Source organism: Carassius gibelio, chromosome B13 (genome assembly GCF_023724105.1).
Source record: "Carassius gibelio isolate Cgi1373 ecotype wild population from Czech Republic chromosome B13, carGib1.2-hapl.c, whole genome shotgun sequence".
NCBI classification, from domain to species: domain Eukaryota; kingdom Metazoa; phylum Chordata; class Actinopteri; order Cypriniformes; family Cyprinidae; genus Carassius; species Carassius gibelio.
The window spans coordinates 24527927-24546418 of record NC_068408.1 but is presented as its reverse complement, the minus strand read 5'-3'; the positions used below and the strand labels follow the sequence as shown (position 1 = coordinate 24546418).

Sequence of the window (18492 nt, the reverse complement as noted above, 5' to 3'; positions counted from 1 at the left end):
CAGTATGTCTGTTTTTGATCAAATTTTTCCAAGTTCCCATAGAAGCTCGGCTGTGTGCGGTTTAATTTTGTATGAGGGTTGCCGAAATGTCTACCAATAAATAAAGTGAATCCATATGCCAACTCTTAAAACCGGTTTACCCACTTAACTATCATTCATTGAAGACTAAAGATGAAGCCTGTTTCGAGTATTTACAATTGTCAAATGTATAGGATGCGGTAAAAGGGATGAGGGCCGTGTTTATACTGATAATAATTTCTAAATGGTTCCTTTGATAATACAATAAGATTATGTATGTTAACGGTTAATACATAATGTGCATTTATGTTTACCTCAATTGCTCAACGACTCCCAAACGATTCACGATGCTTTCCAAACGGGATATATCGCCCTCCGAAGGGCACTTAGGATTGAAAACAATCATGGACGCAATATTGAAGGGTCTTTCCAAACCAAAAAGTGCTCAAAACTGGGGCATAGGGGGCATTTCTGCTTGTGACGGTTACATTCAAACCTTGGTCCAGTCTAATTTGAATCCAAAACATCCGACTGGTTCTTATGACGACATAGTGGCGGTTTATTACTGGCTCCAAGTGAGACGCAAAGATATTACCATTCGAGGGATTCAAGCCTTAATCTAATAATCAACCCCCCTCATATTATTAAAGAACTCAAAAACACAGACTGTAAAATGTTTTAATATTATCATTCTTCCAGCGTCACTCTTACAAAGCCATTCAACAACGAGATTTTCAAAACATTAATGCAGCTTACAACTAAATAAAAATAGCTTGTCGCTGTTGTCACATCAGTTCTGGAGACTGAGACACATTTTTAAGAGGAGTGCAAAATAAAGAGCTTTTTGCTGAAGAAGTGATGGTGAGTGTTTTAAAGTCAAAGCTGAATATCATGAGTTATATGTGTCCTAACATTCATTTCAGACCAATGGCACTTGATGAAGACCTCTCGCTGATGTTTTCTCATGCTACAATCACATTCTAGTGTGTGCAGAACTGTGCATTCAACTCCAAAAACTGTCCGACAGAAGGAATAAATACAAGATAGTGAGCTCTGTCTGGATGTTGAGTAGTTGCAGGAGGGCTTGAGGATGAACTGTAGTCATCGTAGCATGCGTTATCAGATGTGCCTTCCAGAGTTCATCCCTTAATGATTAATTATACTCCATATGGAGCGTAACATCAATGGACGGGCGGCCGTCTCAGATGTTACTGCTGTTTCGGCATGGCAAAGTCCCAGGCTGTGTCCTGGGCACACTTCCACATGGAGCGCACCAGCCGGGTGAAGCCCATATCCTTGGGCTTCTCCAGCCCACGCATCAGCCGCTGTTTCATGATGGAGATAAACTCCTTATTACTCAGCTCCCCATTTCCTAAAAAGAAAAGCAAATTAAATAGAGTGTGAGAGAGAAATATGAAGGGTAATTAACACCGTCAGTGCCGCCCAACTCTGTATGCTTCTCAACCCTCAGCAGAATGTAAAGTACTGATGCAGCAGGTCTGGTGATGTGCTCATGTAATTGTACTTAAAAAAAAAAAAAATACAACATTTGTGGCATAAATAGCACCATGCCATAGGGGGAACGGGACCCGACTGAAAATATGTAATGTTTAAAGATGCTTAAATATAATTCAAATGAATAAATACAATTATCAGTTAATTAATTAATAACACGCCTATATTCATGACTAAACAAATTACTGTGAATGGACCACTATTATTATCATGAAAAAAAAAAAAAAACTACTGAAATAAAAAACTAAAGCAAGGTCTAAGGTATGGAAAAGTTTTGATTGTCAGGCTGTAAACGGGTTTGAGGCTTTTAAAAAACTGTCAATCAAAATGTACTTGGCCGAATACTGTCGGGCCTAACTTTTAAGGCCCGATGACAGCTCTACTATTATTATCATTATCAAAAACAAAGACTAGAAAAACTAATGAAATGGAAATAGAATTAGAATTTGCATAAATAAAACTACACAAGAGCACAAAAATTTGAAATGGTACAAATTAAGTTTTCATATTCTGAATGTGTCAAGACTATCTGTATATTCAAGTATCACAAAATCAGAACACAAAACAAAACTGAACAAAAACAACACATAAGCAAATAAAACAACAAAACAAAACCAGAACACACACACACACAAACACCCATTTACAGAAGAAGCAGCTGTCTGACAACAATTTCAGTATCGAAACAAATTAAATAAAGTTGTGAAATGTTCAAAATCTAATAAAAAGCTATGATTGCCCTAAAAAAGTCTTAGGTTGCACAATCATAAAACTTATCACAGTGTCTCCTCGATATTTAGTGATATGATGACTGTTATAATCTGATCTGATGTTATACTTGAAACATTAAAGTCTAAAATCTGCTATATTGATCTGCTATAATACTAATAGCACTTAATAGTCCATCAGTGTATCAACCAGTGTCATCGGTCTCACAGAATGATACTGCTGCTTTCAAACAGGGACCTGATAAACACACACTCACCGTCACAGTCGAAGAGTGCAAACACCACGTCACACACGTGGTTGGACAGCTCTACCTTGGCCACGGTTCGGGCCACCTGCTTCATGGTGGCTGTGAAGAGAGAAGATGATGATCAATACTGGACATTCATTCCCTGCTGAGGACATCTCACAGATACCACAAGAAAACCACAGACAGAAACAGAACGACCGCAAGCTAAAGATGGCGCTGTGTCCTCGGTAAACTACTCTGGTCACGTGACAATTTGCACTATCCATGTAACATTGTCCTTTAGTGGGGAAAAAATATAATACAATAATTCCATACAAAACGTCTTCAGGTTGCAGATTGCCAATGTTCACATTCAATGCATTCACGTCATACAAATAATGTCATTGGTATTGATACATATTGTGAAAAAACTAACAATTAAATATGCTAAATGCAGTTCATTTTTTCTACCCAGTTCATTTTTTACATTATATTATCACATTATAACTCAACCATACTTTCTTCCGAACTCCACCCTCCATGTCAGTGAGTTTGCAGCATGATTGACAGACAGGGTTTCTTATACAAGCCTGGGCTGCTCCTCTGACCCTTTTTTTCTCTCGTTGCGCTGTCACAGAGACAGGAGTGATAGCTCATGACATCTATTTCAGTGATATCCATCAGGAAGAGGGACATTTTAGCTCTATTCCTAAACCTGAGCTGCCTCCATAAGCAGCATTTCAAGGTATAATGGACAAGCCCAAGACAGTCCAAAACATTGCTTATTTCATTATTCGGCCAAGAATACCTTGCTTTAGCAATAATTCTAAAGGCAGCATGTATCATTTGCCAAAAAGACAATTGTAAAATGCCCAATAAAAAAAAAAAAAAAACATAAATATATATATTATTATTTCAAATAATTAAATCCAGTGTTGTTATTTGTAACTTACAACTAAAACTAATAAAAAAAATAAAAAAAAATAAAAAACCTTTAGAAATGCTACCTTGACAAGTAACAAAGTACTAAAAATGACTAAAACTGAAATAAAAATGAAGCTAGATAGAAATATATTTAAAGACAATATAAAAATGACAAAAGCCCAAAATCAATGTACAAAAAAAAAAAAAAAAAAAAAAAAAAAACCGTAAAATGACAAAAAAAATAGGAGCTAATTCAAAATATGAATACAGTGGTGGCCAAAAAATCAGGGTATCTTCCGTCCATTCCAAATCCGTTTTCAATTAAACTGAAAACGAAAAGATTCAAGAGGATTCAAGTGAGAGAACATGAATTCGATAACGAGAAATTGTTCCATTCCATTAAGTTTAACAAACGGAAAACGAGTTTTTGGCTTGATTTCTCATTTTGTCGTTTGGGGTTTACAAATAGGTTTATGCCTTCAATATTTCATTCACTTGTGGAAATATCAGTTTACATTTCCAAATCATTTTGCCATTAAATGTAATAATCCAGTGATATTTTTGCTTGTGCTCCACACATAGATCTGATCTCATCATCATCCAGAAGAACTGTGCCAACATCTCCAAGACACGTCAAAATGCTAGATGTAGGAACAAAACTGTGTGATATCCTCTAAACAAAATAATCTTGTGCAATACCTTCAATTATCATTCATAACAACCTACTATCATGAACGATTCGGTTTATAATTATGAATACAGTATTGTTCAAAATAATAGCAGTACAATGTGACTAACCAGAATAATCAAGGTTTTTCGTATATTTTTTTATTGCTACGTGGCAAACAAGTTACCAGTAGGTTCAGTAGATTCTCAGAAAACAAATGAGACCCAGCATTCATGATATGCACGCTCTTAAGGCTGTGCAATTGGGCAATTAGTTGAATTAGTTAAAAGGGGTGTGTTCAAAAAAATAGCAGTGTGGCATTCAATCACTGAGGTCATCAATTTTGTGAAGAAACAGGTGTGAATCAGGTGGCCCCTATTTAAGGATGAAGCCAACACTTGTTGAACATGCATTTGAAAGCTGAGGAAAATGGGTCGTTCAAGACATTGTTCAGAAGAACAGCGTACTTTGATTAAAAAGTTGATTAGAGAGGGGAAAACCTATAAAGAGGTGCAAAAAATGATAGGCTGTTCAGCTAAAATGATCTCCAATGCCTTAAAATGGAGAGCAAAACCAGAGAGACGTGGAAGAAAACGGAAGACAACCATCAAAATGGATAGAAGAATAACCAGAATGGCAAAGGCTCAGCCAATGATCACCTCCAGGATGATCAAAGACAGTCTGGAGTTACCTGTAAGTACTGTGACAGTTAGAAGACGTCTGTGTGAAGCTAATCTATTTTCAAGAATCCCCCGCAAAGTCCCTCTGTTAAAAAAAAGGCATGTGCAGAAGAGGTTACAATTTGCCAAAGAACACATCAACTGGCCTAAAGAGAAATGGAGGAACATTTTGTGGACTGATGAGAGTAAAATTGTTATTTTTGGGTCCAAGGGCCACAGGCAGTTTGTGAGACGACCCCCAAACTCTGAATTGAAGCCACAGTACACAGTGAAGACAGTGAAGCATGGAGGTGCAAGCATCATGATATGGGCATGTTTCTCCTACTATGGTGTTGGGCCTATTTATCGCATACCAGGGATCATGGATCAGTTTGCATATGTTAAAATACTTGAAGAGGTCATGTTGCCCTATGCTGAAGAGGACATGCCCTTGAAATGGTTGTTTCAACAAGACAATGACCCAAAACACACTAGTAAACGGGCAAAGTCTTGGTTCCAAACCAACAAAATTTATGTTATGGAGTGGCCAGCCCAATCTCCAGACCTTAATCCAATTGAGAACTTGTGGGGTGATATCAAAAATGCTGTTTCTGAAGCAAAACCAAGAAATGTGAATGAATTGTGGAATGTTGTTAAAGAATCATGGAGTGGAATAACAGCTGAGAGGTGCCACAAGTTGGTTGACTCCATGCCACACAGATGTCAAGCAGTTTTAAAAAACTGTGGTCATACAACTAAATATTAGTTTAGTGATTCACAGGATTGCTAAATCCCAGAAAAAAAAAATGTTTGTACAAAATAGTTTTGAGTTTGTACAGTCAAAGGTAGACACTGCTATTTTTTTGAACACACCCCTTTCAACTAATTGCCCAATTGCACAGCCTTAAGAGCGTGCATATCATGAATGCTGGGTCTCATTTGTTTTCTGACAATCTACTGAACCTACTGGTAACTTGTTTGCCACGTAGCAATAAAAAATATACTAAAAACCTTGATTATTCTGGTTAGTCACATTGTACTGCTATTATTTTGAACAATACTGTATATGTTGTTCTGCACATCTCTTACAGTCAAAGAGTGAGACAAGTGCCTGTCCGGAACATAAGAGAAGGTCATTAGTGCTCACAGGAACAGGAAGGGTGATGGGGAAACCAGACAAGCCAAAAAGCATCCATCACAGTAGCCGGCCTTCCAGACACAGCCTTGAGATCAGAATACAGACGAGAAAGAAAGCGATTCCGAAGATGACAAGCCGATAAAAAGCCTCTTTTGTCTTCATGAGGATCAGTGATTCCCATTTTCTGAGTGTTATGGGCTAGAGATCAGAGAGACGGACAGAGAAATGAAAGAGAGACACGGAGTTATCATCCTACACAGAGAGGAATCAGTTGTGAGATCAGGTCTGTGTGGAAGTGTGCGGCTGTACGGAGGGCAGCCCTGATGCACTGAAGAGCAGAGACGCAGTACTGGATGTTTATTTCACCTCAGATCACCAGCTTTCACTGACAACTAATGATTTTCTGACTGCTTTTGGAAGCGTGTCCACATCTTTACAATCTATTGATACCTTGAGCCATTTGTGCAGCCTTTGGAACGATAATCTGGGTAAAAAAAGAAACCCAAGACTCATTCTGAAGCAGGTACTTAAACCATATCTAGAGACCAGAATATATTACAGAGACTTGGGGTTGGATTTTTTACTTTTATTTTTTTATTTTTTAACCATCTGGCAACAGATTGCAACAGTCAGGTCCTGGAGGTAAAAACTCCATTAATTTGAAACAATTTTCAACAATAGCTGTTTCCATCCAAAGGTGCGAATTTAACTTATGCACAAAACTAAAACATTTGCGAATAAAGCACCATTTCCATCCAACGAGTCAAAGAGAACAAAATCGTCACTTCCTGAAAACTAGGACAAGCCCCTGAATATAATAACTTCCACATGTAATGAATTACTTGCGCTTCAGAGAGAGCAGACGTAACACACTGATGCGATCATTGCTTTCGGAGGTGGATGCCTGCTGTTTGGGAACGCAGTTGTCTAAGACAGTGATTATACAGAAAGCATTTCAGAATGACCAAAACAACATAAAGATGCTGTGAACGAGATCGGTCTGCTGGTTTGTCCCATCGCATGGTGGAATTTGTTCAGTAAATGTGTTTCCATTGTAGTTTATGCAAATGTTTTCTTATCAGATAAAAAGTTCATCCAACTCAATTGTGCGCATACGTTTTAAATGCACATTTTCAGAATTTATGCACATCTTGGTGTTTCCATCCAGCGTTTTTTATGCGATAATCCAAAATGTGTATGAAAATAGGTGGATGTAGACATAGCTAATAACAGATAAACAGACCTGTTGTGAGGTTTAGAGCTTGTTTGGGCTTTAAAAAAAATATTGTGAATAACAGTGGAATTTGTAGTAAAAAACAAACAAAAACATATTAAGCATGATGCTGCACAGAAAAATGCACCGATCAGATCATCTTTAGCAACGCATATAACCAAGTCATCTACACACACTATGCTTTCAAAATACCTTTTTTTTTCAATATATTTTGCTTCAAATCAAAGATTTTATGAGGGATGGGCGGTTTTTTTGTTTTCGATACGATACCGATACTTAAATATCGTCGATATTGATACTAATACAATGCTTCTAAATTAAGAAATTTGTTAAATCATTAAATTACCAAGAGTAAAATGGGTAATGATGGCCACTTAACTTTATTTTTGAAATGCATTTTAACATTCAACATGCCATAATTGTTATTAGGTTATGTTTTTGCTAACACATTGTTAAAATATGTTAACTGTAGTGGCAAGCATGGAAATCTGCAAATGTTAAAGTTAAAAATGGTCACGTTAGTAAAACCATTTCGTTCATTTTCATAAGGGACTGCCAGTGATAGACTGTTGCACGCATAAAATACAACCTTTTTATTCTGATATTTATTTTAACATTACAGAATAATACAATCAGGACTTTTAACTTTTTAATATGAACAATATGTACTTTTAACGTTCAATTTAAATAAATGTAATTGCGCAACTGCGTAGGCTACAAATTAAATTTGTTTATTGTGAAATAGTAATAATAATAAACCAAATCACTGGTAAATAAAATAAACCTTAGCATCGATCAATATTATTATTTGAGTAACGTTAGTCTCAATACCCGAATCAGTATCGATATACTGTACATCGACACTTCAGGATTGATATGTCCATCCCTAGTTTTACTGTTGTGATCCTCCTCGTAGTCATCTGGTTTGTTTCATGGCTCATAATTCTTTAACAAAAAACCTTTTTAAAATCTCTCTGGGGAAAGTCATTCTGGAACCAGCACTGCTGAAAAAGTGGGAGGGCACTAATGCACTCTATTACCCAGAACACCGAAGCAATGCCACATCAAAATGATTGTGGCTGTTAGCATTGCATGAGCAAGCACAACTCAAACCTTCTTCTTCTTCTTCGAGAACATTGTAAGTCGTCTCTGCACACAAGCTTTAAAAGCTGTATCCCTGCACAGAAATCTAATACAGGCTGGAGGACTGGAAAAGTGATTGTATTTAAACTAGAAGGACATCTAATGACACTTTAGAGACTTTCGCCATTGCCTGAATATGTCCAGGTAATACAGAGAGAGGACCGTGTGCATGTGAAGAGCCAGCGGGAGAGAAGATTGCTAAAGTACTGCTGGGAAGAGCGCCAGCTGCTGTGAAATGGAAAACATCTGGCTGAGTGAGCGCGAGGGAGGAGAACAGGAAGAGTTGATGCAATATGGAGATTACGGCTGGGAATTCTTGCATTGCCAAGTTAGTGTTGTAGCGGACTCAAGAGTCAGACAACATGCCCACAAGCTGCCCACTGACACAACACAACTTCAGTCTGTTTCCAAACGAAATGTTCACAGGGAACTGGCTGAGCGCTCATGTGTTTGTACACCGTTACCTTTATCAATCGAGGCACCTGCCATGTGATAGAAACTCAATGCGGTGTCCACATCATTGACATTCTTGAGGAAGGTGAAGAAGTTCTCCACCTCTTCAAACGTGATGCCCTGTGAGAGAGAGAGAAATGGAAAATGCTAAAAATAACCGCATTACTAAAGCAATTCGTTTAGCTGAATCATTTTACGACACATCTGGTTATTCAGCTCGGTTAGTAAAGACTGTTGAGAGTGAAATGAATGTGAGATGACATTAGCTCTGAAATAGAGATGAGTTTGCACATTGCACAGAGCCTGTAAATATAGTTTTATTATCCTCTTAATAAGAGGACGAGAGACATGCATAAAACAGCACTATTGAGAGAACATTTCAGGGAGTATAATGAGCCATTAAAACTCTGAATCCTGATGTATTCTTACTCAATATAATAATCAGGCTATAATGTTTTACTCATCAAATGATCCATTTGTGACCTACTGCTGTTTCATTCACCTCTGTGATCATCTAATGAACACTGTGAACAAGGTTACTGACCCCTACTGTATATTAATGTCAAATTATGAGGAATCAAAGAGGCTTGGGGGCTCAGAGCATGATTTTAAATGTTACTTTAATTAGACAAGCTATTTTTAACTGTACACACTGTGTTAAAAACACACAAACATCACAAAGGATGACGCAATGCCTAAACGCTGACATCTGTCTAAATGCGTTTGGCTACAGTGGCAGTGCTTTTAATTGGAGGAATGTAAAAATCGAATTGTTTTTTTAAATAAATTATTAAATTTATATAAAAAAAATTAGAATAAAGACTTCAATTGTTATAAAAAATCTGTTTCAAATGAAAGCGGGGAGTACAACTATTGATGCTAATCACTGAATATTGATAATTACAAGACATGTTTTTTAAACACCATATTAACAAACTGTTATTTATAATAGACTATGACTGGGTAAAGATTGAAAGATCACAGGCGCTCAGTCACATTAAAGAGAGTGAGGACCCACAGTGTTCTTCTAATGGAGACACCTCTCAAACACGAGTTTTTCGGACTGGCGGATCGCCCACCTGAGCATCCTTGAACATCCTCTTGAGGTTCTTCTGCATCTGTTTGAGTTTGCGAGACTGAACTCCACTGTAGGCCAGCAGCATGCCTCCAAACTGCTTCTCTGTGATCCTGCCGTCCACGGGATAATTCCTCTCGAACTACACACACACACACACACACACACAGAAGGAATGCTGAATAATGGTCTGAGAAGTGAATCTTGTGCTCAGCTGCTCAATATCATTTACAATTCATGTTCAGCTGAATACTTGGCGTGGACACAGCTGTGCCAGGTCATAAAGGATCTGACAGTAAAAGTCGAACGGCTCTCTATGGTTACAATGCATTAGGGTTTGACCATTAGATTCATCTGAAATGAAAATTCAGCCATTAGCTACTCAACCATTGTGAATGTTGAGGTTACTGACATTGAAAGCCAGGGTGGAAAACTATTCTGAACTTCAATCTGTTTCAGTTTCTAATGCAAAGCTATCAGCTTCAGTTGCACATTCATAGTGAGTTTATTTATAGATTTTGCATAGATGTCACTCTAAAAAAAAGGTGGGTACAGTAAGGTGTATAGATGGCAGGTTGCAATTAGCTCATGAGTAATTATTAGGCAAAAATAACAAACATGATCTACTGTTTTGATGATGTACTGATCTGGACATCAAGGTCCAGTTGTGTAAACATAGTCACCATGTTAAGACTGTGTCTTAAGAACTAGCTAGATTGTCTAGCCGTTAACCAAGTAAAGCATAAAACAGTTTGGAGCACTTTTTAACTTCAAATTTAATCTGAAATGTAAATTGCATGCAAATTTCCTAACTCTTCCAGTGCAGTTGCAGTTTTCTCTCTGGTAACACTTACCAGACTTCTCAAATTATTCAGTCAGACAAAACCCTGACCTTTTCAAAAAAAAAAACAATCTGCAAGCACACATTGAGCTCTGACTCCGTCCTGATGAATAAAACGAACTGAAGGATAGAACTAAGTCCCCGCCTTGCTTTTTTTCTTTTATGAGAATATGTCTGATTTGGATGTACGTCACAATATATAAGAAAAGATTAGGTGCTACCTCCATTTCACCCCAACTTTAAAAGCACATCGAGTTGCTATGCTTAGTTCTTAATTATTGTTACAAAGGGACCGAATGAAACCCTCAGATGAACCTTTAACATTTAATTAGAACATTTCGTCCTGTCTGCCACCATCAGATTTTCCTGGTATTACATTTACATTTACTCATTTAGCTGACGCTTTTATCCAAAGCGACTTACAATTGCTATATATGTCAGAGGTCGCACGCCTCTGGAGCAACTAGGGGTTAAGTGTCTTGCTCAGGGACACATTGGTGTCTCACAGTGGATTCGAACCCGGGTCTCCCACACCACAGACGTGTGTCTTATCCACTGCGCTAACACCACCCCACCGTATTATGATTATAAATGTGAGTATTATGGGTTTCAAAGCTGCGGCAGTTTGTATGTGAACATATATCCGCAGCAGGATCACGTTCAGTTGCATTTTGTTTTATGTTTTCACCAGAACAGGTAACACGCCACAGAGAAGTAAAAGATTAGAGTGCGAGTCTGAGAGAGAACACACCACTATCACTTTCTGCAGCTGGTAACAGCCACAGTAAACACTCAGCAGAACCAAAGAACATCTGCACAAGAATTTAGCATCACATACACCCCTACTACAAGCTGATTCATAGAGTAAAGGGCTTCGGCCAAAAATGATAAATGACATTTCAGTTCATCTTTTGTGTCCCCCATCAGAGTTAAAAAAGAAAGTTATACAGGTTTGCAAAACACAAGGGTGAATTAATGTCAGCATTTTCATTTTTGGGTGAGCTATTTTTTTTGTGTGAAAGGGTCTAAGCACTTGTTCCCTCTGTATTAGTGATTGTCAGGACTGAGACAGTGAAGGCTCATCTCTGCGGTCTGTAATCTCAGGTTTAGGAGCTCAGTCTACTGAGACGAGACCGTCCTGTGTGTGGGAGCTGTTTACAGACAGAAGACGGGTGAGATTGAGGAATATCTGCAGCCTCAGCACATCTCAAAGAGCAGATAAAGAGAGAGAGAGGCAGACAGAGATCTGCCTGAAGCACTGACACCCTGTCAGACCCTGAGGAGGGTACATTACACCCACTGTCACGCACACCACACTCTTTACAAACCAAGTTGTTTTGGACTTTTTAAGACATCTAAAGAGCAGGATGACCATTTATAATGGACTAATAGTTACCAATTCAGTTTAGTGGTGGTAAATGACATCAACACTTTTCTATATTAACTCAAAATTCACAAAAGCTGTGCAAAAGTTTCAGGCTTTTAGTATTTTCAGACAGAAAATACTAAACAGAACAAACTGAGACAAAACTGTTACAAAAACTGTGTTACTCGGACCTGTTAGTGGGTAATCAACACACACACACACACACACACACACACACACACACACACACACACACACACACACACACACACTTATGCATATGGATGGATGGATATCTATCTATCTATCTATCTATCTATCTATCTATCTATCTATCTATCTATCTATCTATCTATCTATCTATCTATCTATCTACTACCAGTCAAAAGTTTTGAACAGTAAGACTTTCAAATTTTTTAAGAAGTCTCTTCTGTTCACCCAGCCGGCATTTATTTAATCAAAAGTACAGTAAAAATAGTACAATTTGGAAATATTTTTTGCTATATATAATAAATAACTGTATTCTATTTGAATATATTTAAAAAAGGCATTTATTCCTATGATTTCAAAGCTGATTTGTTTAAATCATTACTCGAGTCACGTCATCCTTAGTAAACAATTCTAATATTCTGATTTGCTGCTCAAAAATGAAATTATTATTATTATTATTATTATTATTATTATTATTATTATTATGTTGAAAACAGCTGACTAAAATATTTTCAGGTTTCTTTGAAATTCAGATGAACAGCATTTATCTGAAACAGAAATATATAAATTATATTATAAATGTCTTTATCATCACTTTTGATCAATTTAAAGCGTCTTTGCTAAACAAATATTATATATATATATATATATATATATGTATGTGTGTGTGTGTGTGTGTGTGTGTGTTAATTACCCACTAACAGGTAATTTCTGTAAAGGACACAAGGGGAAATGAATGCTCCTTATCTAGACCTTTTTATTCTTTTATTCAGACCTGCGAGTATTGTTCTCTTTCTTTCTTCTTTTTTCCCATAACAATAAATTAGGTTTAATGCCTCCTTATTCCACACAGAATATTGTGTGCCGTCCTGGAAGGGAGGCAGGCCTAGTAAATTATGTATGAGTCTCTGCTTCCATTGGAGACATTGGCTGACAACTTTCAACCTCAATTTACTTTTCTGTCATCCCTCATATGTAATCTACACTTCTCCATCTCCCCCGACTTCTGTGCTGTACCTCAAGCTTTAGCACATCGTGCTGTAATTTCCTCTGGAACTCCAGGAAACTGCCGATGGTGAGCTTGCCCTTCAGATCGGCCCCGAAAAAGTAGGTGGTGAGGGCTGAACTGCATCCTGTCTTCAGAGTGTTTCCTGTGGTGGAGCGATCTCGATGTCTCATGCCCATACTGGTCTGAGAACGAATGATACTCTGAACCTGGAAGAACAGACACAAGAACTCATCTAAATAACTCGCATTCTCGCAATAATGCATTCGAGGGAGGAGGAATCTCCTTTAACACAAGACAAGTATTCACCTGTGAGAGGAAGAGTCAGAAGAGAGAAGACGGAGGTTGAGAAAAAAGGAGGAGGAAGAGGATGAGAAGAAGGGGAGGAGGATAAGAAAGGTAGAAGAGGAGGTTAAGAAGATGGGAGAGGAAGAGAAAGCGGAGGAGAATAATTAGGAGGATTAAGGGAAGTAGGAGGAAGAGGAGAACATCGAAGGAGAAATTAGCATTATTATATGTGTGGATGTCTTTTTAACTGAAACAGGAAGACAGGGCGGGACATAGCAAGCAGCCCCTACCCTTTTTTTTAATAGCCTATAGTATTCGTATATACCAGGCGGGAAGGAAGTCGACCGGAAGTTGAAGTCGGCCGCGTGCCGCCATCTTTTAGCAGAACTTCATTTGCGTTAGCATCCCATTGACTCCCATTCATTTTGCAGTCACTTTGACAGCGAATAACTTTACATCTGAGGCGTTTAAAGACTCCGTTTGTCCATTATTTATTTCTAAAGATACACGACAATGTATAAAGGGCTCCATTACCTTCTATGTTACATTATGGCCCCATAGAAACAGTTTTTGTAAAAATAGGCTAACGATTGTGTCATAACCACTTGACTCTCTGTCGCATTACCATACAGACAGGAGGAGAAGCTCGCAGGCAATTAACTTAATATGGCGTACTGGCGTTACATTTTAAAATACTATACAAAATAATTAATCAGAATACTTACTCCTGCTCACTCACGACAAAGAACTCCCCGCTCAAGCTCGCCGTCTCTGCAAGATTAACGATGGCAGTTTGCATGCACAGCTACTAGAAGATTTACATCTGTCAGACAGGTTGCTGACGTCGTCAAGCTTCGTTTGAGTCTGCGCGTCAGAAACGGAAGTGCTAAAAAACGCTAAAAATGGGCTTCAATTGTCTCAGTTGAGTTCCAATGGGGTCGCTGTGTCCATTTCTTTTACTGTCTATGTTTTATACCACAGATTGGCCCGATCATTCAGAGCCGTTGAGCTCATTAAAGACGCATGTGACATGGTATGACAGCCACAATCACATCCATAGTGCTATAAAATACAGCATTCTGTGTGGAATTCAAATAGATCCAAAATGTTTTGTGGTCTGCACCGACGTGTGAATGTGATCCGCTACGTGCTATCGTGCCTCTGGACCAGAGCATAGTGTGTGCGGTGCGGTGGTTAGCGTGACACAGTGCGAAACCAGAATAGTTTTTCCTCAATGGAAAGCATATTTAGAGAGTCTGAATTGTTCCCTGTCCCCTATATAGTGCACTCCGTGACATTCACCGTACAGACAATACTAATTCTGTGATCAAGTGACCGATTACAGCTGAGACTTCAGCGTCTATTTATAGTGCAGGGGGCGGGTGCTTCTGATTCTAGAGAGCACTTGATTGGACAGAAGATTTGATGAGAAGATGAAGTGCGATGTGATGTCATGAAAATCTGTGATCCATTTTAGCGGAAGTTTTGAATTCTTATATCTCCTAAATGCTAATTTTGTCATTGTTTTGGAACTCACCATCTTATTCATAACCTTAAGGCTAACATATAAATACTAAAAGCTAAAAAACAAACATTTTGATTTCATGGGGGACTTTAAGGAAGAGGGAGAAGAAGATGGATTGGTAGGAGGAAAAGAAGGAGGAACATGTGGTCGAGGATCCTCCCCATGCTCCACAGGAACAGAAGAATTAGGGTTAAGAGGAGGGGGACAGAGAAAAGAAGTTCCTCTCTTCTTCAGAAGCCTCATTCTTTCAGTTATAAACGTATTATTAATCAGTCACCGGTGAACACTGAACTCAAGCTGAAGAGCTCTGGGAGGAATTGAAGGATCTTTTCAGGGTGAAGGTGTAAATGTTCAGGTGTCCAGGGACCTGGAGGACTAGGACACGGTCTAGGACATCAAGGGTATTTAACTCCTGAGGCTCTCTGGGAATAAGGGCAGTGAGGTGTGTGTGCAACTAAAGATAACTATCAATAAATGACTGCATAACTATATACTGCTGCGTAATCAATCATTCCAAGAGGACTCCGATTTATTCCCTTGATAGAGTCTAACTGTAGCATTTTTAAAAGATTGATGTTATGAGAGGGAGTAAAAATTGTTTCCTAAAACAAATAGCTCTAACCTTAAATTCTTCAATTGTGTTAAATTCACATTCTATTAATACACAACATACTGGCTATCTTTAAGTAGCTTATATTTAGGATAATGAGCTCAGCTGTTTAAATAATCAATTTTAATAAATGGTACTATACCAAACTAAAGGTCATCTATCAACTTGACATATTTCCAACTGATATAAACATAGTTTGGGATTTTATCCATCGGGAATTGATTCGATTGTGAAAAGTGATTAAATAATCTATGAAAGAATGAAGAATTCATCACATGAATGAAGTTTCCATTTCTAACTAAACTTCTTAAAAATCGGGCCAACAAACAGGCGAAACTCTATGCTCTGAGCCTTTAAATCAGTCATGGTTTGAATGTCGCCTCCTCGACTTTTCTACTGGCGGTCCAGTGTCCACAGACAAGAGCATTAAATATATTATCTTTGATGTGGCCACTATATTTGCATGGTTGAGCACATACTGTGTGTTTACCAACAGGCACTGCATATACCCAGAATGCTTTCGGAAAGAGAAAGACCTGATGCTACCAGGTGAATGACTCACATTGACTGCAAATGAAAGGCAAATACAGCCTGAGGGGCAAACATAAGCTAAACAAACAGCTGCAAACACACAAGTAACCAAAATACACACGGCCACTACAATGACAGAAAAAAAAAGTGCAAAAACACCTTGGGCTACACTACAGGTTATACCTTTAGATGCAGTAACAGCTTGTCACTGGGGTAGTACACAACAAAAGGGACAACTTTATCTACCCCTAAACAGTAATAGTACCTTAGTATAGTAATATGTACCCTCAAGGTACTGCTATGAATCTTTTAGGAGTAATAAGGTACAAAGATGTCCCTTTGAGGATACTGCCCAAGTCACAAGCTGTTGTACCACCAGCCTCAAAGAACAATTTTAGCATATTTTTTATTTTTTTTTCTGACAGTGTAATAATGGAATGTGTTCGTCTGTATTTTTGAAGGTCTTTGTGTTCACCTACTTGCTCAAACTCCTCAAGGTCGACCTCTCCGTCTCCGTTCAAGTCGAACATCTTGAAGGCGATTTCAAAATTCCTCTGAGGAGCTGCAAAGGGGACGAAACAGAGCTTGCAACCCAAGTATATGACAGTATTTACTTTCAATAACACATAAATGCAATTTCTGCATTTCTTAACAAAAATAATACACAATGTGACAAAAATTTGTTTTATTTACATGATTCTGTGGTGATAATTGTTACTGTAATATTTATTTTCAAGAAGCATCAATATTTTGGTAAATATTTAGGTACATTTTAGAACTTTTATCATTAATTATGAAATATTAATTAAGTAACGATACATTTTCTGCACTAATTGTTCATGTTTTTAAAAGATTTTGCTTTTACAAGGATGGGAACATTCTAGAAATTTCTGTAACATTCTAGAATATTTTAGCGCTTTCTGGAACATTCCAGAACCTTGTCATCATAAAAGACAAAAATCATCCAACATACACTTCTGAAGTTTGTGAACTGTTTATGTTCAACTGTTGTCACTAATACACAAAAAGTAATTTGATAAAAAAAAAAGAAATGCAAAAAAAATTTAAAATAAAAAAATTCTATAAAACTGTAATTCACTTATCAATAATTTCACTTAAAACCTAGAAAAAAAAATTCTACTCACATCAAATAAAGATTCAGTTATATCAGAGGCCTTATAAAAGCGCTTTACTTCTAGTCTAAGTGTATAAGTCATAAGTGTGGTCCACCGTCATAGAGGCAGCCATGTTGAAATCCCATGACCCAATACTGCTCACCTTTTCCTTTTAACCCCCTTATTATCATAAACTTTTTGTTACATAATAAACTACCAGGTGAAAAAGCACAAACACTTGCATTTATGATGCTTCATCCACACCAGTAGGTGTCAGCATTGAGTCCAACAAACACTGTCATTATAGTCATAACAAAAGAAAAAGAGATTTAAAAGAAATACACATCAGTGCTGATAGCCTCGTGGGCAGTGTGTCGACATAGGTTTCACAAATTCGAATCCCGGTGAGAGGACAATTCTCGATCCTACCCCCCACCCCCACTTCACTTCCTGTCTGCTCTCCACTATCGTATCATAATAAAGGCAAAACACCAAAAAGCGATCTTTAAAATAAATAAATAAATGGGTCAGTGACAAAAAAGGGTTGGCAGGATGACAAATTCAAAAATCTTTTAAAAACGTGTTTTAAAATCATGCATCAGGTCATCTAAAATGTACATAATGTATTTATGTTGATATTATGTAATTAAAAAAATGCATTTGCTTAACATTAGTTAAGTCCGAATGTACCTAGAAATGTAAAATGGTGTAACTGCTAAAGAATGAGAAATATTAAATATTTTATCAACCTTGATGGCATGTTAGCATACTCATAGAAATAAATACTTCATTTTAAATTATCAAACGAAAATAGATTTTATAAGAGTTATCTATAAATGTAAATTTGAATGTATTTTTGCAATAATTGGTGGGACATACATTAAGCTGAAAACACATTTTCTAAATGATCTTTGACAAAATAAGTAAAAAAAATTAATGATTAACTAAACTAGATGATTACATTTTATGCCACATTAATTTTCCAGTATATAATTATAATTTTATGAAAAATACTGGTTACGCCAATTGACACAGATCAGTAACACCACCTGACCATGTTGCTTCAACAGTCAAAGTTCAGCTAAAGTGTTTATTTTTTTCAATACTGAAAAAAAAGAAAACTGCAAAAAGAAATCATCAATGTGGTTAACAGTGAACTAATGTCTCGTATTATAATTTTAATTTTGTATTGTACTGTGGCATCTATAGGGGTATAAAG

At 37.3% G+C, this 18492-nt stretch overlaps 1 protein-coding gene across 1 annotated transcript in view; it reads right to left on the bottom strand.

The window, feature by feature from the left end:
• Positions 1–682: 682 nt before the first annotated feature.
• The window catches only part of LOC127970366 (calcium uptake protein 1, mitochondrial-like), a 71242-nt gene continuing 53432 nt past the window's right edge, over positions 683–18492 (bottom strand). Inside the window, exons 7-12 of the mRNA XM_052572911.1 lie at positions 16638–16720; positions 13216–13413; positions 9786–9923; positions 8718–8826; positions 2519–2608; positions 683–1390 (exon numbers count right to left, since the gene is read on the bottom strand). Of these exons, the coding sequence (XP_052428871.1) occupies positions 1227–1390; positions 2519–2608; positions 8718–8826; positions 9786–9923; positions 13216–13413; positions 16638–16720 (782 nt within the window). The 3' untranslated portion in view covers positions 683–1226. The remainder of the gene's footprint in view (positions 1391–2518; positions 2609–8717; positions 8827–9785; positions 9924–13215; positions 13414–16637; positions 16721–18492) is intronic.